At 43.3% G+C, this 16,767-nt stretch overlaps 1 protein-coding gene across 2 annotated transcripts; it reads left to right on the forward strand.

The window, feature by feature from the left end:
• Window positions 1-116: 116 nt before the first annotated feature.
• LOC126981069 (juvenile hormone esterase-like) lies at window positions 117-16,647 on the forward strand. Of its 2 annotated transcripts, none has more exons than XM_050831744.1 (11): window positions 117-768; window positions 5,047-5,509; window positions 5,950-6,090; window positions 8,765-8,927; window positions 9,401-9,613; window positions 10,034-10,224; window positions 11,406-11,571; window positions 11,721-11,902; window positions 12,042-12,213; window positions 12,985-13,180; window positions 14,992-16,647. In XM_050831744.1, the coding sequence occupies exons 2-11, from the start codon at window positions 5,303-5,305 to the stop codon at window positions 15,203-15,205; spliced, it is 1,845 nt and encodes a 614-aa protein (XP_050687701.1). In that variant the 5' UTR covers window positions 117-768; window positions 5,047-5,302; the 3' UTR covers window positions 15,206-16,647. The 2 variants fall into 2 exon arrangements, with proteins under 2 accessions (XP_050687701.1, XP_050687702.1); XM_050831745.1 differs by having other exon boundaries at window positions 12,991-13,180.
• The last annotated feature ends 120 nt before the right edge of the window (window positions 16,648-16,767 follow it).

The raw sequence follows: 16,767 nt of genomic DNA on the forward strand, positions 1-16,767 counted from the left end.
CATTATTTTCAGCGATACTCAGATGAGACGCCCACTTACGGCAGCATCCAATCATTTCTCACCCAACATAATAATTAACAAGGGTTTCCTCAGCACTTGACCATAATTTTTTATTAGTTATTTTGTTATTTGACTGGTTATAGGCTAAAACCACGAGGCAATTATAAAACTACTGCACACTACCCCGCCCCCTAAAACAAAACAAAAATCAGTTGGATTGCTGAGTGTAGAATTCAGGCTTCGAGATGTCGCACCTTCAAAGTGATATTTGTAATATCATGAAAGCATAGAATAACATACCTCTCCACTAAAGGGACCAGGAACACGATGCGGGTCGAGTTTTTCCTTAGCCAGGGCACAATAAGCAAAACGTGACCTGATGACCACCTGTCAACCCAGACTTCAGTAAAACTCCAACAAGAAGGTGAAATAGACTTCCGGGGGGCAATATGAGCCAAGCAAAAATGGCGCCGCTATAAAATACTTGCTCACGCCACTAACGGGGTTAGCCCGACCATATAGCAAAGCAGGGACCATACGCTATAGCTGCGCGTGGCCTCGTGCTCATCTCCGTCGCATTGGCTCTCGAGCCTGTGCTGAGTAAGACCCCATGACCCCCGGATGCAAAGCATATGTGGCATCCGGGTTAACTCAGTTTATCTTTCCCAGGTTTTCCCGGGTAGTAGCTCCCCAGTTATCCACCAGCCCGAAACGGAGGATGAACGGCTGAGTGAGCTACACGCTGACTGCCAGGACCGGGATTCGAACGTAGGTCTGCAGATTCACAACTATAGGCATGCTAACTATTTCACCCCCGAGACTTACTCTAGGGACCAGGGAAAGAGCCTACTGGCCCAGAGAGCCAAATGTATGGGAAAAAACTTGTCTCAGGGCTGTGGAGTAGCCCAAAGTGATGAAATTGGCAAACACATGGGAACCCCCTGTTCTTATGGGATCGCTGTAGGGGTCGTGGCTTGAGGCCGGCTATCCGAGCTTCCAAACGTCAAGCAATGTCACTACGGCTCGACCTGCCTCAACCCGGCTTTTCACTTATCCTTTGGTGACTCTAAAGGTAGATGAGGGGGCGAAGCTCCCCGAAGGAAAAAGCGCGAATACTCCTCGTGGACGTTAGCGATGGTGAGCAGCGGGACGGTTTGGGATGCTGCGGGACGCTTGGGATACTCCGTCACTCGCGGCCGCGGGGGGTAACACATTGAATGCTATTTTCACACTTTTATTATGCCAACACTCCTTCCTACCGTTTGCCAACAACATCCATCTAGTGCATCCACGCCCATGATTTTAACTTAATCTCCCCCCCCCCCCCCCCCAAAAAAAAAAAATCATGCCGGGGACACACTATGGTTTAGTTAGCCCTAGACCTTGGTATTATACAATTTTCTATTATAGTCGCAACTGAAGACGCGTGAAACATGAGAATCATCTTATTATAAGGTAGACTACTGTAATTTTTGTACTCTGCTTGTTCATTAGCAGTAAAATATAAATGCCGTTCAGCAGTTTTTCTTTTGCCTGTTATTGCCAAAGTCCTTGACAACACCTTCCCAGTTGTTCCCCACAGTGCTAAGAAATTGGTGAAACAATCAGGCAAATCCTTGGGCCGATTAATGTATTCGTATGAATAACTATTTATAAAACATTGTGAAAGTGTATGTAATTCACCACGACCTGATCACGACTTGGACTCACAAGCCAGCAAGTACCCTCCCGACAAGAGCAGGCTCATGCTCATTATAGCCGATCTATGGGTACTGCCAGGACCTCCCTCCCCCCCCCCCCCCATCCCCTAAGGGTGGACAATAACCACTCCTTGTCAGCAGTGTGTGTGTGTGTGTGTGTGTGTGTGTGTGTGTGTAAGGACCCAAATATTTTTTTTAAATAGGAGAGAAGGCTAAACAGACACACGCCAGTCCTAGTCGACAGACCGACTTGGTCGGCTCTGGACTGAATGACGCCAGCCGATAAAGTCGGTCTGTCGGCACCCTGCTACGGGCCGCCATTGGCAAAGGCCCGTGCTCTCCCCTTTTAGGAGGGAGTAAATCTTTAACAACAAACACAGATGGCTAAAGACTTTAAAATAAAACTTCAGGATAGTTTTCGAATCTAAAAAAAGTTGAAAACAAACCACATATTAACTAAAGCTGAAACTAATAAAGAAAACAATAAATCTTATAAAATGCACAAGGATAATATGAAAGAAGGAACTAGCAGGAATAAGATAAGAGTTGGTAGAATCTGGCAAAACTTAAAACAAGAAAGTTAACGACACTAAATTTAAAAGAGACAAGATCGAAGAATGGTAAAGGCATGCCAGCAGCCAAGCGAAGGCTGGACACAGGGAAACATAAATTATTTGCTCTAAAAGATGCACATGGCGATTTCACGAGCAATATATTAAATAGGTATTTAGGGTTGCCGAAAAATTCTTTCACGATTTCTTTATCTTGATAGCGTAACAATTACCTTGGCAGCATACCAATGATGGGTCCTACCAGGAAGTTACTCGACGGACTGGCCTGACCCATGGTGCTATAAACTCCCTCAACACAAATATGTGCCACTGTAGATACCTATGCAAGCGGACAAAAAATTAAATTTTTAAGTCGCTTGTGTTCCCTGTCTTCTGCGTGGCTGTGAGGCATGGCATAGACATTGAAAAATGACTTGGAAAGGCGTGTCGATGCCTTTGGTACGTACCTAGTAGTAATAGTAGTAGTAATAGTAGTAGTAATAGTAGCAGCAGCAGTAGTAGTAGTAGTAGTAGTAGTAGTAGTAGTAGTAGTAGTAGTAGTAGTAGTAGTAGTAGTAGTAGTAGTAATATTAGTACAATAGTAATAGTAGCAGTAGTAGTAGTAGTAGTAGTAGTAGTAGTAGTAATAGTAGTAGTAGTAGTAGTAATAGTAGTAGTAGTAGTGGTAACAGCAGTAGTAATAGTAGTAGTAGTAGTAGTAATAGTAGTAGTAGTAGTAGTAGTAACAGCAGTAGTAATAGTAATACAATAGTAATAGTAGCAGTAGTAGTAGTAGTAGTAGTTGTTGTAGTAGTAGTAGTAAGAGGAGGAAAAGGAGAAGGAGGAAAAGGACTAGGAGGAGGAGGAGAAGGAATGCATGCAAAGAAAAGTCCCCCAAAGGTACCGTTAACACAAACGAGGAAAGTCGCGGAGAATGCTGCCTTAGGGAGCCTACGTGTATGCACGGCAAGAGGACACGCTGGGCCTTGACGTGGCTCCCGCGTTTATCCTCCACGGGTCGGGGCGCGGCGGCGAAGGGCGAGCCAGTAGCGTGGCGGCGGTAGGGTCGTGGGGTGTGCTGTGCTGTGTGACGTAGCGTGCCCGGGAGCTGTGGTCGTGTCGGCTGGTGCCGTTTGGGAAGCTAGAGGTTCAATATAGCTGTCAAATCGTGACATTATACATACAGCGGTGGTGAAAAGTTAAGTATGAATGCTTTGATATCTGATGTTGTTTGATGGTGATTGTAAGCCTGCACTCAACTGTTTGCTAATACTCTGAAAAGTTAATGAATGTAATAGTATGAACTTCTGAGATGAGACGCGGTTGACATATCTACGCGAAGGATTTGAACACGTCACGAAAAAAATCTTAGCTTTAATGCGTCAGCTGTTTACTCTCACAATTGACTTCATAAGACAATTATCTTCAATAGATGTTTTATAGTTCAGTTAGATATTTCATTAATATTTTATCGTTACTTTTTTCCTCTTAAGTGTTCGTTATGGTGCACACTTAAGTGATGAGTTTGAACTTTTTTTTTTTTTTTTTTTTACAGCAGCGGAGTCAGTTCAAGGGCATAAAAATAAGGTAACAAATGTGAAAAAAAAGCCCGCTACTCACTGCTTCCCACTACTACTGTTGCTGTAATGAACGAATAGAGAACAAGCTACTAAGCTAACTCTGTGTAAGGATGTGCAAAATAATGAGTTCCGGATAAAAATAAAGCAGCAACAAAACTAGAGTACAAGGAAACTTTGGGCCGCATTACTAAGCATTTCGTCGCCAAAGTTCACATATTTGACAAGACTTTCATAGGAGTTGTGGGCATTTCTAGGAGTAGATTTATGACCCTGGTGGTAGTCTGACCCTTCTTCTGTACCATGACCCTGAAGAAACACTCATTAGAACCCGATTGATCCCCTCTTTGACCTTTAGAAATAGCTGATGTCTTATAATACCGACCTTTGTAACATCCTTTTATTTATGTTGACCGGGGCTACTCTACGGTGACGCCCTCTGCACGAAATTGTGTGGTCACTAATAACATTCTGTGCAAAAATCAACTAAGAATTCTTGCAAAGTATTCAACATAATAAAACATAGATATGATATGTATTTAAAAGAAGGATGTCATGGAGTTCGAACAATCATGTCTTTATCGTATATAGCTAACATTTGCATTGATATCGTTGCTCATCGTTTATTTTCTGTCACTGAGGGATGCTTAGAGCCATATTCTTAAACGTTTCCGGGCTCACACACCCACATTTGATTAGGCTTTCGTAGGAGTTGTGGGTATTTCCATGGGTAGATTTATGACCCTGGTGGTAATATGACAAAGCTCCTGTACAATGAACGTGAAAAAACACTCATGGGAACCTTTCTGATAACCTTTGTGGCATTTATAAATAGTTGTTGTGAGAGGAGGGAGCGTCTGAGAATACCACCCTAAGAACCATGCATACTAAGGGCCAGTTTCACAGCTCCCCATGATGGGTTAGTAAACTCCCAAACCAATACGAGAGCCTTCGAAATTTCCTTGTATAGTGTCTGGTGTTTATATTTAAGTTCACAAATTTGATGAAACTATACTAGAAAAGTCTTGTGCATTTAGTGTGGCATCGAAGACCTCCCCGTTGTGGATTGTATGGGATTCTATAGTTTGGTTCGGGCTGTTACGAAGACACTGTGTTGGACTGTGAAATCGGCTCTTAGAATCTTGGCGTATGACAGAAAGTGACATTTTATAAACCTCACTGTCTTACTTTTTTCTTATCTGGGACTGTACATTTCAGACTCTTTCATATAAATGGAAGAGTGTTAGACGGAACAAAGAAAAAAACAGGAACAAGAACAAGCGCAAAAACAACAATAACGACAACAACAACAACAACAAAAGCAGCAACAAGACATAACAAGGAGAACGTCAATAAGAAAAGCAAAAACAACGCTACCAATAACAAATAGAACGCCAATGCCAACAGGAAATCATCATCAGTAACAACAACAACAACAACATTAACAACAACAAAAAGAAAAATAACGCAAAAGATGATGACCCGGGCGCTAACTTCCCTGCTAGCGATGGCGATGGCGATGTCAGCTTTCGGGGGCGCGAGGGCGGAGCAGCCGAAGGTGGTGACGCCTTCCGGGGTGTTCCTGGGGGAGGAGCACATCTCGGCGCGCCAGGGGAGGAAGGTCTTCGCCTTCACCAAGATCCCCTTCGCTAAACCCCCACTCGGCCCTCTCAGATTTATGGTAAGACAAGAGCGGCGGTGTTGGATGCCTTTGAGATGGCTCCCTAAACTTGAGGTGGACGTCCTTGGAGTCTCTTTCAGTTGGGAAAATGTTATCCTTTTTTCTTTCTCTCTCTTAGGTCATGCTCGGTTGGGTGTCATCTTTTTAGTTATTTATATGTTTTCCTAATGTTTCCAATTCCTTTTTTCTTTTTTTTACTTTCAGAAGTTTCTCTATTGCTTAGCCTAGCCTTATGTACAGGATTTGTCCACCAATTCGTGCGCATCCTTCCAATTAGTACACATCATTGAATTTCCTTTTTCCTCCACTGTATATATGGGGGGGGGGGGGTTGAGAGAGAGAGAGAGAGAGAGAGAGAGAGAGAGAGAGAGAGAGAGAGAGAGAGAGAGAGAGAGAGAGATCCTCCCCATTCTCAAATCTTATCTTTTTGTGCCCCGCAGAGGCCGTTCCCGTATGGCTCCCACGCCGAGCCCTACAACGCAACGGAGGAAGCGCCGCCCTGCCTGCAGTGGGACACGCTGCGGGGCCGCGGGGCTGTGGGCCAGGAGGATTGCCTCTACCTTAATGTTTACACCAATTTCGTGAGTAAAGCCACTGAGATGAAGCTCTTTGAAAAGCAGAGGGCTGAATAACCTTGCTCGGTCTGATTCTTCTTTCTTTTATGAAATTGAAAATAACAAACCAAAAATTGTCAAATCAGTATAAACAAATATATACCTGAAATTTTGTTCCCGAAGTTAACCTCTCTTTTTGGCCACTCCTTTGACCTCTATTCAGGAGCAGTAAGTAGCGGTTTTTTTTTTTTCTTTACGCCCTTGAACTGTCTTCTTTCCTGTAAAAAAAAGAAAAAAAAAGACACACCCATGGCAATCCACACCCTTATCCAACGCGTCTCTCATTAATGGATTTTTTCTTGGGAATAAAAGTTCACATTTCCGTGTGAAATGGATAAAAAAAATCAGTTAATCTTACTTCTTCGGAAGTACAAAATACGTGACGTCTATATCAATCACACCCCAAACCACTTCCTCTTTACACCAACGAGAGAGCGAATAATCACTCAAACTTTCTCTTATCAAATCCTACACGTGATGGAGGTACACTCAGCCAAGAAAGTATATTCTAATCCCGGCCCGTTGCACATGAGGCAATATGCAAAAAGTATTAGGCCCCCTAGCACATGAAACAATATACAAAAAGCCTAAAACATATGTAACAGGGCATTTACCCTTAAATCTCTTTTAATTACACATTATCTCAGTTCCTCGAAGCACACGAGAAATTGATCCAGTCTGGAAAATGGTAATTAATTTGCCGATTGCCGGGCACTGAACCGCGAACAGCCAGACGGAAAGCTAGCTCTCTACTTACGTCGGCTAAAGAGAGATCCCACAGCTAGGTGGGTTTCGGGGGGGCTTTCTGCATCGGGCGGGTCTTTCCTCCTAATCCATGTCAATTTGTGCGTGTTCTTGAGCTACTCATCTTACATTTTTCATGCTACCGTAACCTTGAACTATTCGAGACAAGAGCCAGCCATCTTCCTTCCCCAAAAGGGGAACACAACAAGACAGGAGAGGATGACCACCGCCTGGCCACCACCGTAATGAAAAATTTCACCTTAAATCTCGCTTAATTACACTTAAACTTACTGTCTTGAAACACTTGAAATTAATCTAGTCCGGGAAAGGATAAATAAACTTTCCGATGACGAAGACTGAACCCGCGACCAGTCAGACGGGAAGCCAACTCTCCGCCTAGTCAACTAAAGAGGTATCCCACAGCTAAATTAATTTTGGGTGACTCTCCGCGTCGGACAGGTCACTCGCTTCACGTAGGTCACTATAAGTTTACCCGTGATCATTACGAAGTAATTAGCAAAAGTTAGTTCAGTTCAGCTAAAGACAATAAGTGGGTTACTAGTTGAGTGGTGGACAGGTGGAAAAAAATGAGTCATGAGGATCCAATCCGAAGAACCTTCAGGAAAAGGTTAGATAAAGTCATAGATAAGAAGTGGTGATAAGTTTTGTTAGGTTTACATAAGTGGCCTCGTCTAGGCCGACTGACCTCAATCAGAATCACGTTTTTATGATCTCATTCTTACTTGTTCTGCTTATTTCCTGTATAGCTATGTTTATCTAAATTATGTGTGGGGGTTTCAGATGTGGAAAAGAGATTATACTAATAGGTCACACTGCGGCACACGTTGACGAAATAAATGAATCAAAGGTGTGATTTTATTTTTGAAACTCCCTAGATCCAACATCGGGCAAAGACTGTAATCTGGCCAGAAATACAAAGTACTTAGCTGATTATCCGGATACTGAGGGAGTTTTGTTGATTTTTTTTTATTTATTTATTTATTTATTATTATTATTTTTTTTTTTAGGTGCTGCCTATAGCGCCGGTAGGCTGTTTTGAGGGGTCTCTCGGGCGACCCAAGCTCGATCGTGGCGCAGGCGAATTTTACTTTATTGTGGCTGCCGTGATGTATGACTCTTGCTTGGCCCATGCTACCCCCCGGTGCTCCACTTGAACGAAGTCGCTGCAATTATGGTTGACTGAAGGTCTGGGCAGCATGTGGGTAATCTTCCACCAAGCAGAGTCACGCATAAGCCACGCCTCTGCCGTGTCTCCTCCCCTCGTTAAATAAACTAATATTGATCGCGTATTTGTGGAGTAGAGAACAACGTACATTTATCTCTCATACACCACATAGTCGTGGGCAGAGTGGTGATGTTATAGTAAACAAAGGCGGATAGAAAACCCCTGCCTTGGTTATGCTCTGAGGAGAACCCTCACAGAACCTCCCACCGCCCCGGCGCTTGAGAGCGAACTGTAAACTTGTGAAATGTGAATCCGATTATCCGAATCGTACGTTTGGCTCAAAACGCCGGGGGAAGCGTCTTATAGGAGGACAGCACTGGTCTCGCCACACCGGCACACTAAGCAGTGATACCACGGTAATTGTTGCAGCGTTGTCGGTCCCTCTCCCGCTGATACGTAACTACCCATCATCCTATTAACCAAGTATACCGTTAACGGCGGGAATATTTATTTACCCCATTACCACATTTTCATTAACGATACACATAGCTACATATATTTTTGGAAAATTTTCCACAATGCTCTTTCGAAACTAAATTGGCCGACTGTATGCAACAAACACTCACTTTTACAACCCAACACACTATAAAAAATATACATAATGTCAGCCATTATACCGCCCCATAACGTGGGTCTTCCTTCTCACGGCAGATCCCGGAGCCGCCTGACTACCCTAACACGCAGCCAGTGATCGTCTTCCTACACGCCGGCACCTGGCTGGCGGGCGGAGGTGGGGAAGGCCTCTTCCAACCGGACTACATGATCGAGTCAGATGTGACGGTGGTCACTATCAACCACCGCCTCGGAGCATTCGGTGAGACGCTGTCAGATAAGCTATATAGTAGATCGAAAAGTAGACGGACAGACACGCAGACAAAGAAACAGGTAGGCAGGGTAACTGACACGCATGCTATATTATGTTTACACACACACACACACAGTCACCAGTACACAAATATAATTACATACTAGCAGACAGGCATTATCAAACAGACAGGCAGACATATAGCCAAAGGCACACAGATAAACAGACCGACACATATAAAACATAAGATTTTTATTTTTATTTATTTTTTTTTTTTTTACTAACAGTGACTCAGGAGAGGCGAGCTTCCTTCTTGCTGGAGCACCAGATGTCTTTCTAAAAACAGTCAATGATTGCTTGGGTATCAGTGAGAGCATAATAGTATACGTAACTCGAGTGATGCATAAGTATACAAATCGAGGTACAGTATTTTCTTCGATGGGCACTAACGCTGTCCATTCCTTGACTGTTCAATCAAACAGGATTTTTGTCTACGGAGGACGATGAGAGCCCGGGCAACTATGGCCTCCTGGACCAGGTGCGCGCCCTGGAGTGGGTGCGCGACAACGTGCGGTATTTCGGCGGCATGAACGACTCCGTCACGGTGATGGGATCAGGCGCGGGGGGCATGAGTGCACACCTGCTGCTGCTGACGCCCCTCACCCGCGGCGTCTCGATGCACTACGACCACTCATGTAAGTTTGTCTCCCTTCCTCGGGCACCATCCGTCTCACACAGCAAACTGAACGCAGAATGTGTACTTTCATACCAGACCTCCGCCTTTAACTCTGGACTGTATCAAGTCAAACGCCATAATCACTGTTCAACAATTCTTGTGCGCTTGGTGACTTTGATGGCTTTGGTCCACTGTACTAAAGTCCTTGTAACAAAAATACTCCCATTTGGGCATTTTGAGAGCAGCGCTTTCTGGACTTTCCCTGCTTCTCTTGTCATTCAGGGATACAAAAATCAAAATGACGACGCGTTACGCAAATGTCGATTCAAAATAAAGCCATACAATTTTATTAATAGTTCAAAAGGTATAATTTGTTTGGCCACGGGTATGAAACAAGACGGCAATAGCTAATAGTTACCACAACCACCTCTGGCCGCAGCGTTGATCAAGTACGCCATATCCCAGAGCGGGACGGCCTACAGCCCCCACGCCATCGTCAGGAAGCCACTCGCGGTCGCCCTCAAGCTGGGCCTGAACGTGGGTTGTACCACCACCGACTCGAAGGACCTCGTGAGCTGCCTGCGCTCCCTCCCCGCAGAAACCATCAACAATCAGATCCCGTCGCTCTTCGTGAGTATCGTTTATCTCTTATTCTCCCCACCCCTTCACTGCCTTCCCCACCCTCTCTTTCCTCCAACGTTCTCTACTCATTTCCTGGTCCTTCTTTTTTACTAAACTAATTTTCTTATATACATATGTGTGTGTGTGTGTGTGTGTGTGTGTGTGTGTGTGTGTGTGTGTGTGTGTGTGTGTGTGTGTGTGTGTGTGTGTGTGTGTGTGTGTGTGTGTGTGTGTGTGTGTGTGTGTGTGTAATAATAATAATAATAATAATAATAATAATAATAATAATAATAATAATAATAATAATAATAATAATAATAATAATAATAAACGGTTCATTTAGTATTAGTAAAAATACATTTCTAACTTTGACCACCCAGGAAATATTATTTTCTAAAGACTTCTAAAAGTCACTAAAAATACAGAAATGGCTAGTGCACTTACAATCTATTATGGAAAAGTTACGATAGTGATCCTTGGGTTCTTCACTCCCCAGGGGATTGGCGTGCTAGCAAAGTACTCCATTCCCCTCCTCTTAATAGCAGTCTTCTACCTCTTAAATTAAGCCGCAGTGTTGCACATTTTGCTATCTTCTATCGATATTCTCATGCAGACTGCTCCTCTGAACTGGCTAACTGCATCCCTTCCCCCTCCCGCGCCCCCTCTGCCCACGACTTTCTACTCTTGTTCATCCCTATTCAATCCAAATTCCTTATGCAAGAGTAAACCATTATCTTCACTTTTTTATCCCTTTCTCTCCACCCGAAATTAATTTTACCTCTCTTCTGGCCTCTTGTCTTGTTTTCTTTTGTCGAAGCAGTGCCAAGCGGGCTTTTTTTCTCTCCTGAACTACTCCCTTGCTGTAAAGAAAGAAAAAAAACGACAGTAGCGGCAGCTTTCCCATTTTTAGTGAGAGGTGGGAGCGGGTGTCTTTTTTTTCCTTACAGTAAAGGAAACAACTCAAGGGCAAAAGAAAAAAAAAAGTGAAAGAGCCCGCAAATCACTGCTCCTATAAAAAAGAGTTAAGAGAAGTGGCCAAAAGAGAGGTCTCGGGTAGAGAGGTGTCCTGATACTCTCCTCTTCAAAGAGTTCAAATCGTAGGCAGGAGGAAATACAGATGAAGGAATATTGTTGTTGAGTGATGTAAATTCATAGCCCAGCATGTTTCTCTTACGAAAACATGTTGACAGCTGTGGGACGAGGAACCCATGCCCTTTGGCCCTGTGATAGACGCCTGGCGCGGCAGCAACGCTTTCCTGTCGGACGAGCCACACCACCTCATCCGTCACGGCCAGTTCCTCCACGTGCCCTGGATGGTCGGCACAAACAGGCACGACGGCAGCTTCAGGGTGCAGGGTGAGGCTCCTGTCTGGGGCTGCTACGGGACCAGTAACTTGGACACTTGACTGATAGTACTTCCTTGAAACAAGAACTTTCGATGAGAATGTTTTTTTCATAACTGTAATGATGTAATATTCAATCCTTTACTTTACTGTATCCTTCAGACATCCTGAAGGATCCAAGCCTGACAGCAAACCTGAACAAGCAATGGGAGAAGTACGGCCCCATCCTGCTGGATCTGAAGGACACTTCCTGCAAAGACCCCGTCGACATAGCCAACAGGATCCGCGATTATTATCTAGGCAAGAAAAAGTTCGGCGAAGAGTCGTCCACAGAATTTGTCGAGGTGAGTTTGGCGACCCATCGTCCCCGTTAAATTAACCTTTCCCCGGAGGAGGAGGAAGACAAGTGAGCTTTTTGTCGACATTCACCGAGATGAATGTTGTCCCGTGATGCCTCACTGACGATCCCTGTCACTGCTGCAGATGATGACGGACCGCTTCTTCCTGTACCCTGCCGACCACGCCGCCAAGGACCACTGTTACTACCTGAAGAGGCACTACTGCTACCGCTACGAGATGGCTTACAGCGGCAGAAAGTCATTCCTTGACATCCTGCACAAAGAATCTCCCGACGAGGCTGCCTCCTCCCTCTTCGGTGAGTTTGTGGCGCCATCAGGTGGTTTGGCATCTTATATAGCACCTCTTTATATTTGTCTTGCTAATGCCTTATCTTCTAAAACAAGGTGTTTAATGCATGTCACCTATTACAATCAACTTGCAAAGTTATTGCAGTATTAGATATATGGGTGTATGGTATGAAGGACGAACAACACAAGTATGTAGGGAAAGGCAAAGCTTTGGATTTTCAAATCTCTTGAGCTCTCTGTTTTGCTCTTTGGGTCCGAGACCTGAACATTAGCTCTTAGAAGGTGAACTGGCACCTTTGAAGTAGGGGACGGTTGAGTGATCAGGGTGCGGGTGTGGCATCCTGAAGGACCTGGGTTCGAGTCCCGTCTGCCGCTATAAGGTAAAAAAATGTAGACATCCCCGAGTGGCCTAAGACTACCCACATGCTATCCTGAAGACCACCTATCAACTCGGACTCAACTCTCTTAGGAGGATTAAGATTGAGCTCCAGGGGACAGCATGAGCCAAGCAAGATGGCGCTACTATAAAACACTTGCCTCCGCCATAACGGGTTGGGGCAGGCCACGAGGGCCCATCAAGAAAGCCCACCGACACCATAGGTTGAAACGTAAAAAAAATAATAAAGTCTGCAGAATTATGAGATCTCCCTGAAGTAAGCATGTGTCAAATCAACGATTGCCCTTTGAGACTGAACAAAGGTTAAGTGTTTAACTTATAAGACACAAAACAGTAGTCAAGAGCATGTCTTCATCTTCCATTTCATTCCTCACTATTCAAGGAGCAGCTCCGTCCAACCCAAGATTCCAGAACACACGGGACGCACACGGATGGGGAGTCAGCTTCCTGGACGAGCTCCTCTTCCTCTTCCCCTCCAAGAAACTCGGATTCGTCTACAAGCAAGACTTCAAATCGGACTCCGCGTCGCGGGTGTCCACACACATGATAATGCTGTGGACAAACTTCATGAAGGGCGGGTACGTGTGTGTCCTTACTAAAGTGCTTTGTATTTTTACAAGATTGTGTCAAACTTTAGCGGGCTTTTTTTTTTCATTATTGCTGTTGTTTTTTACGCCCTTGAACTGTCTCCTCTGCTGTAAAAAAAAAAAAAAACTTCGTTGGGTCTAGTCTTTTGAATTTTTTCGTTGGGTCTAGTCTTCTGAATTTTTTCGTTGGGTCTAGTCTTTTGAATTTTTTCGTTGGGTCTAGTCTTTTGAATTTTTTCGTTGGGTCTAGTCTTTTGAATTTTTTCGTTGGGTCTAGTCTTTTGAATTTTTTCGTTGGGTCTAGTCTTCTGAATTTTTTCGTTGGGTCTAGTCTTTTGAATTTTTTCGTTGGGTCTAGTCTTCTGAATTTTTTCGTTGGGTCTAGTCTTTTGAATTTTTTCGTTGGGTCTAGTCTTTTGAATTTTTTCGTTGGGTCTAGTCTTATGAATTTTTTCGTTGGGTCTAGTCTTTTGAATTTATTCGTTGGGTCTAGTCTTTTGAATTTTTCGTTGGGTCTAGTCTTTTGAATTTTTTCGTTGGGTCTAGTCTTTTGAATTTTTCGTTGGTCTAGTCTTTTGAATTTTTCGTTGGGTCTAGTCTTCTGAATTTTTCGTTGGGTCTAGTCTTTTGAATTTTTTCGTTGGGTCTAGTCTTTTGAATTTTTTCGTTGGGTCTAGTCTTCTGAATTTTTTCGTTGGGTCTAGTCTTTTGAATTTTTTCGTTGGGTCTAGTCTTTTGAATTTTTTCGTTGGGTCTAGTCTTTTGAATTTTTTCGTTGGGTCTAGTCTTTTGAATTTTTTCGTTGGGTCTAGTCTTTTGAATTTTTTCGTTGGGTCTAGTCTTCTGAATTTTTTCGTTGGGTCTAGTCTTTTGAATTTTTTCGTTGGGTCTAGTCTTCTGAATTTTTTCGTTGGGTCTAGTCTTTTGAATTTTTCGTTGGTCTAGTCTTTTGAATTTTTCGTTGGGTCTAGTCTTCTGAATTTTTCGTTGGGTCTAGTCTTTTGAATTTTTTCGTTGGGTCTAGTCTTTTGAATTTTTTCGTTGGGTCTAGTCTTTTGAATTTTTTCGTTGGGTCTAGTCTTTTGAATTTTTTCGTTGGGTCTAGTCTTCTGAATTTTTTCGTTGGGTCTAGTCTTTTGAATTTTTTCGTTGGGTCTAGTCTTCTGAATTTTTTCGTTGGGTCTAGTCTTTTGAATTTTTTCGTTGGGTCTAGTCTTTTGAATTTTTTCGTTGGGTCTAGTCTTCTGAATTTTTTCGTTGGGTCTAGTCTTTTGAATTTTTTCGTTGGGTCTAGTCTTCTGAATTTTTTCGTTGGGTCTAGTCTTTTGAATTTTTTCACCATATTTCTCTTTAAAGCTGTCAATACCTTTGGCACACAAGACTTCTTCGGTAATATATTTCACTGCTCAATTGTTCTGTCTGAAAAGATTAACTTTCTCATATCTTGCCTCAATCTTTTACTTTACAATATCTTACTATGCCCCCTGGGCCCTCTTTTTGTTTTAGGGGTGGCCGGGGTGGTGCAGAAGCGGCCCGGTTACGCACAATTTTGTCTTATTACGCTTTCGAGTAGCTTACCTACTACTGAAGTTAGGCTAATGGGCCTGTAATTGCCCGGTACTTTTTTGTTTCCTTTCTTAAAAATCAGTGTTTTGTTAGCTATTTTCCAATCCGAATGGACGATGCTTTGTCATAAAGATATATTGAACACGGTTGTGAGAAAAGAGAGTATTTCGCTTTTCGTTTCTTTAAGTAGTGTAAGATATACGTGCTTAGCAGCAACCTCTTGCTCTCTCCCACAGTGACCCGACGCCACAGATGAAAGGCTGGCCGGACGACATCTCTCCGTGGGGAACGTGGTGGGAACCCTTCGTGCATGGCACCCATATTTACATGCAGATCGACCCAGAGATGTTTTCACAGGGGGAGCCTCTCAGGGAAAAGCAGATGACTTTTTGGAACGACCTGCCGCTCTTTGAAAACCGTGACCACAATGTTATCCGCGACGAGCTGTGATGCTCCACCGCCACGGCTCGCGTCCCTACCTCAAAGCCGACCCTTGCTTTGTCGTTAAGTTTAGAAACACACACACACACACACACACACACACCAGTGATGAAGTATTCGTATTCGGTATTCGTATTCCAAAACATTCGAATACAGTATCTGGATGCATTCGTATTCGAATCATTTTTACTATACTATAGATAAATGAACTCTCATTCGTATTCGAATACTTTCGCAAAGTATTTGTATTCTTCGAATAATGTGACGAATAATTATAAAGTTATTGCTAGGATTAACCCTCCATTTGATTTCTTACCTTGAGCTAGGACACAGAAAGCATAACATTATGACTGGGGCCCAAATCCAAGAAGCGTTAGCAACGTTGATTACGGAGTTAGCAACCTATTTCGTCAAAGCGGAATGCAAGAAACAAAATCATGTGTGTGTGTGTGTGTGTGTGTGTGTATGTGTGTGTGTGTGTGTGTGTGTGCGCGCGCGCGTAAGCGATACTGCGATAATAAAGCAGCAGGAAAAATAATTACCTTTTCCACCACAATGTAAGTTGCGTGTTTCCTCTACACCGCCAAACTCATTCTATGTGTACTGCAGGCAATCAAAACGGTGCGAGGCAAGGGTTATGCCCAAACTTCTTGAACAACAATTTTGAAGTTTGACAACAGAAAGATGATTCTGGTATGTGGCACGAGTACAACAGAATGAAATGAAAAAGATAAGTAGTATAGTGGCAAAGTTAGGGACACTTATCACTGTTGTTATTACCACCGTTAAGTTCTATTACTAATTTTTTTTAAAAATTCACAAACATTCACTATAGACAAAAAAATGTCTAGCACAAACCCGCAGCGTCTCCCTCTCTAGCGAGTAAGTTTACCCGCAGTATTATGTAGCTGGAATTTTGTTTCTGAAATTAGTTCTTGTCATTTTTACTTTAGTGTCAACATTCTTTCTCTTATGGATTCTCTGTTGAATCTGAAAAATTTCGTCGAACGTGTCCCCGCTTCCCGTTGTGTGATATTTCCTCTATGCAGCAAAACCAAAGTCAGTTAAAAAAAATGTACGTCTGTAGTTCTGTTACATCCTTCCTTACCTTAAAAATGTAACTCAGTTGCGGCATTATTACGTCATTGGACTAATCGCCCATCCTCAGACGGATGTACATTTGGCAATTAAATACTTTTTACTGAAGCAAGTGAGTTTTCAAGGTTGACTCTTCTAAAATTCAGTTCCAGTTTATTTTATGTTTTGTTACACTGATCACGGCATTGCCTTCCAAGAGGGTGACGTATACAAGAGACGCAGTATTCAAGAAACTTATCAACCGACCCGTCCTCCAGTGGTGTTCCTGACTAACACTGAGGCCCCCAAATCATTACTTTTTCTATCCTATAGGAGACGCAGTATTCAAGAAGCTTACCTACCGTTCCGTCCCTCCAGTGGTGTTCCAGACTAACACTGAGAAACCCAAATCACTGCTTTTTCGTGTTAGTTCCTTTCCAAAAATTTCGACATGGGGGACTGGGAGTGACGCCAACCCTTCAGTGACTGACCCT

The sequence above is a fragment of the Eriocheir sinensis genome, chromosome 46 (assembly GCF_024679095.1).
Source record: "Eriocheir sinensis breed Jianghai 21 chromosome 46, ASM2467909v1, whole genome shotgun sequence".
NCBI classification, from domain to species: domain Eukaryota; kingdom Metazoa; phylum Arthropoda; class Malacostraca; order Decapoda; family Varunidae; genus Eriocheir; species Eriocheir sinensis.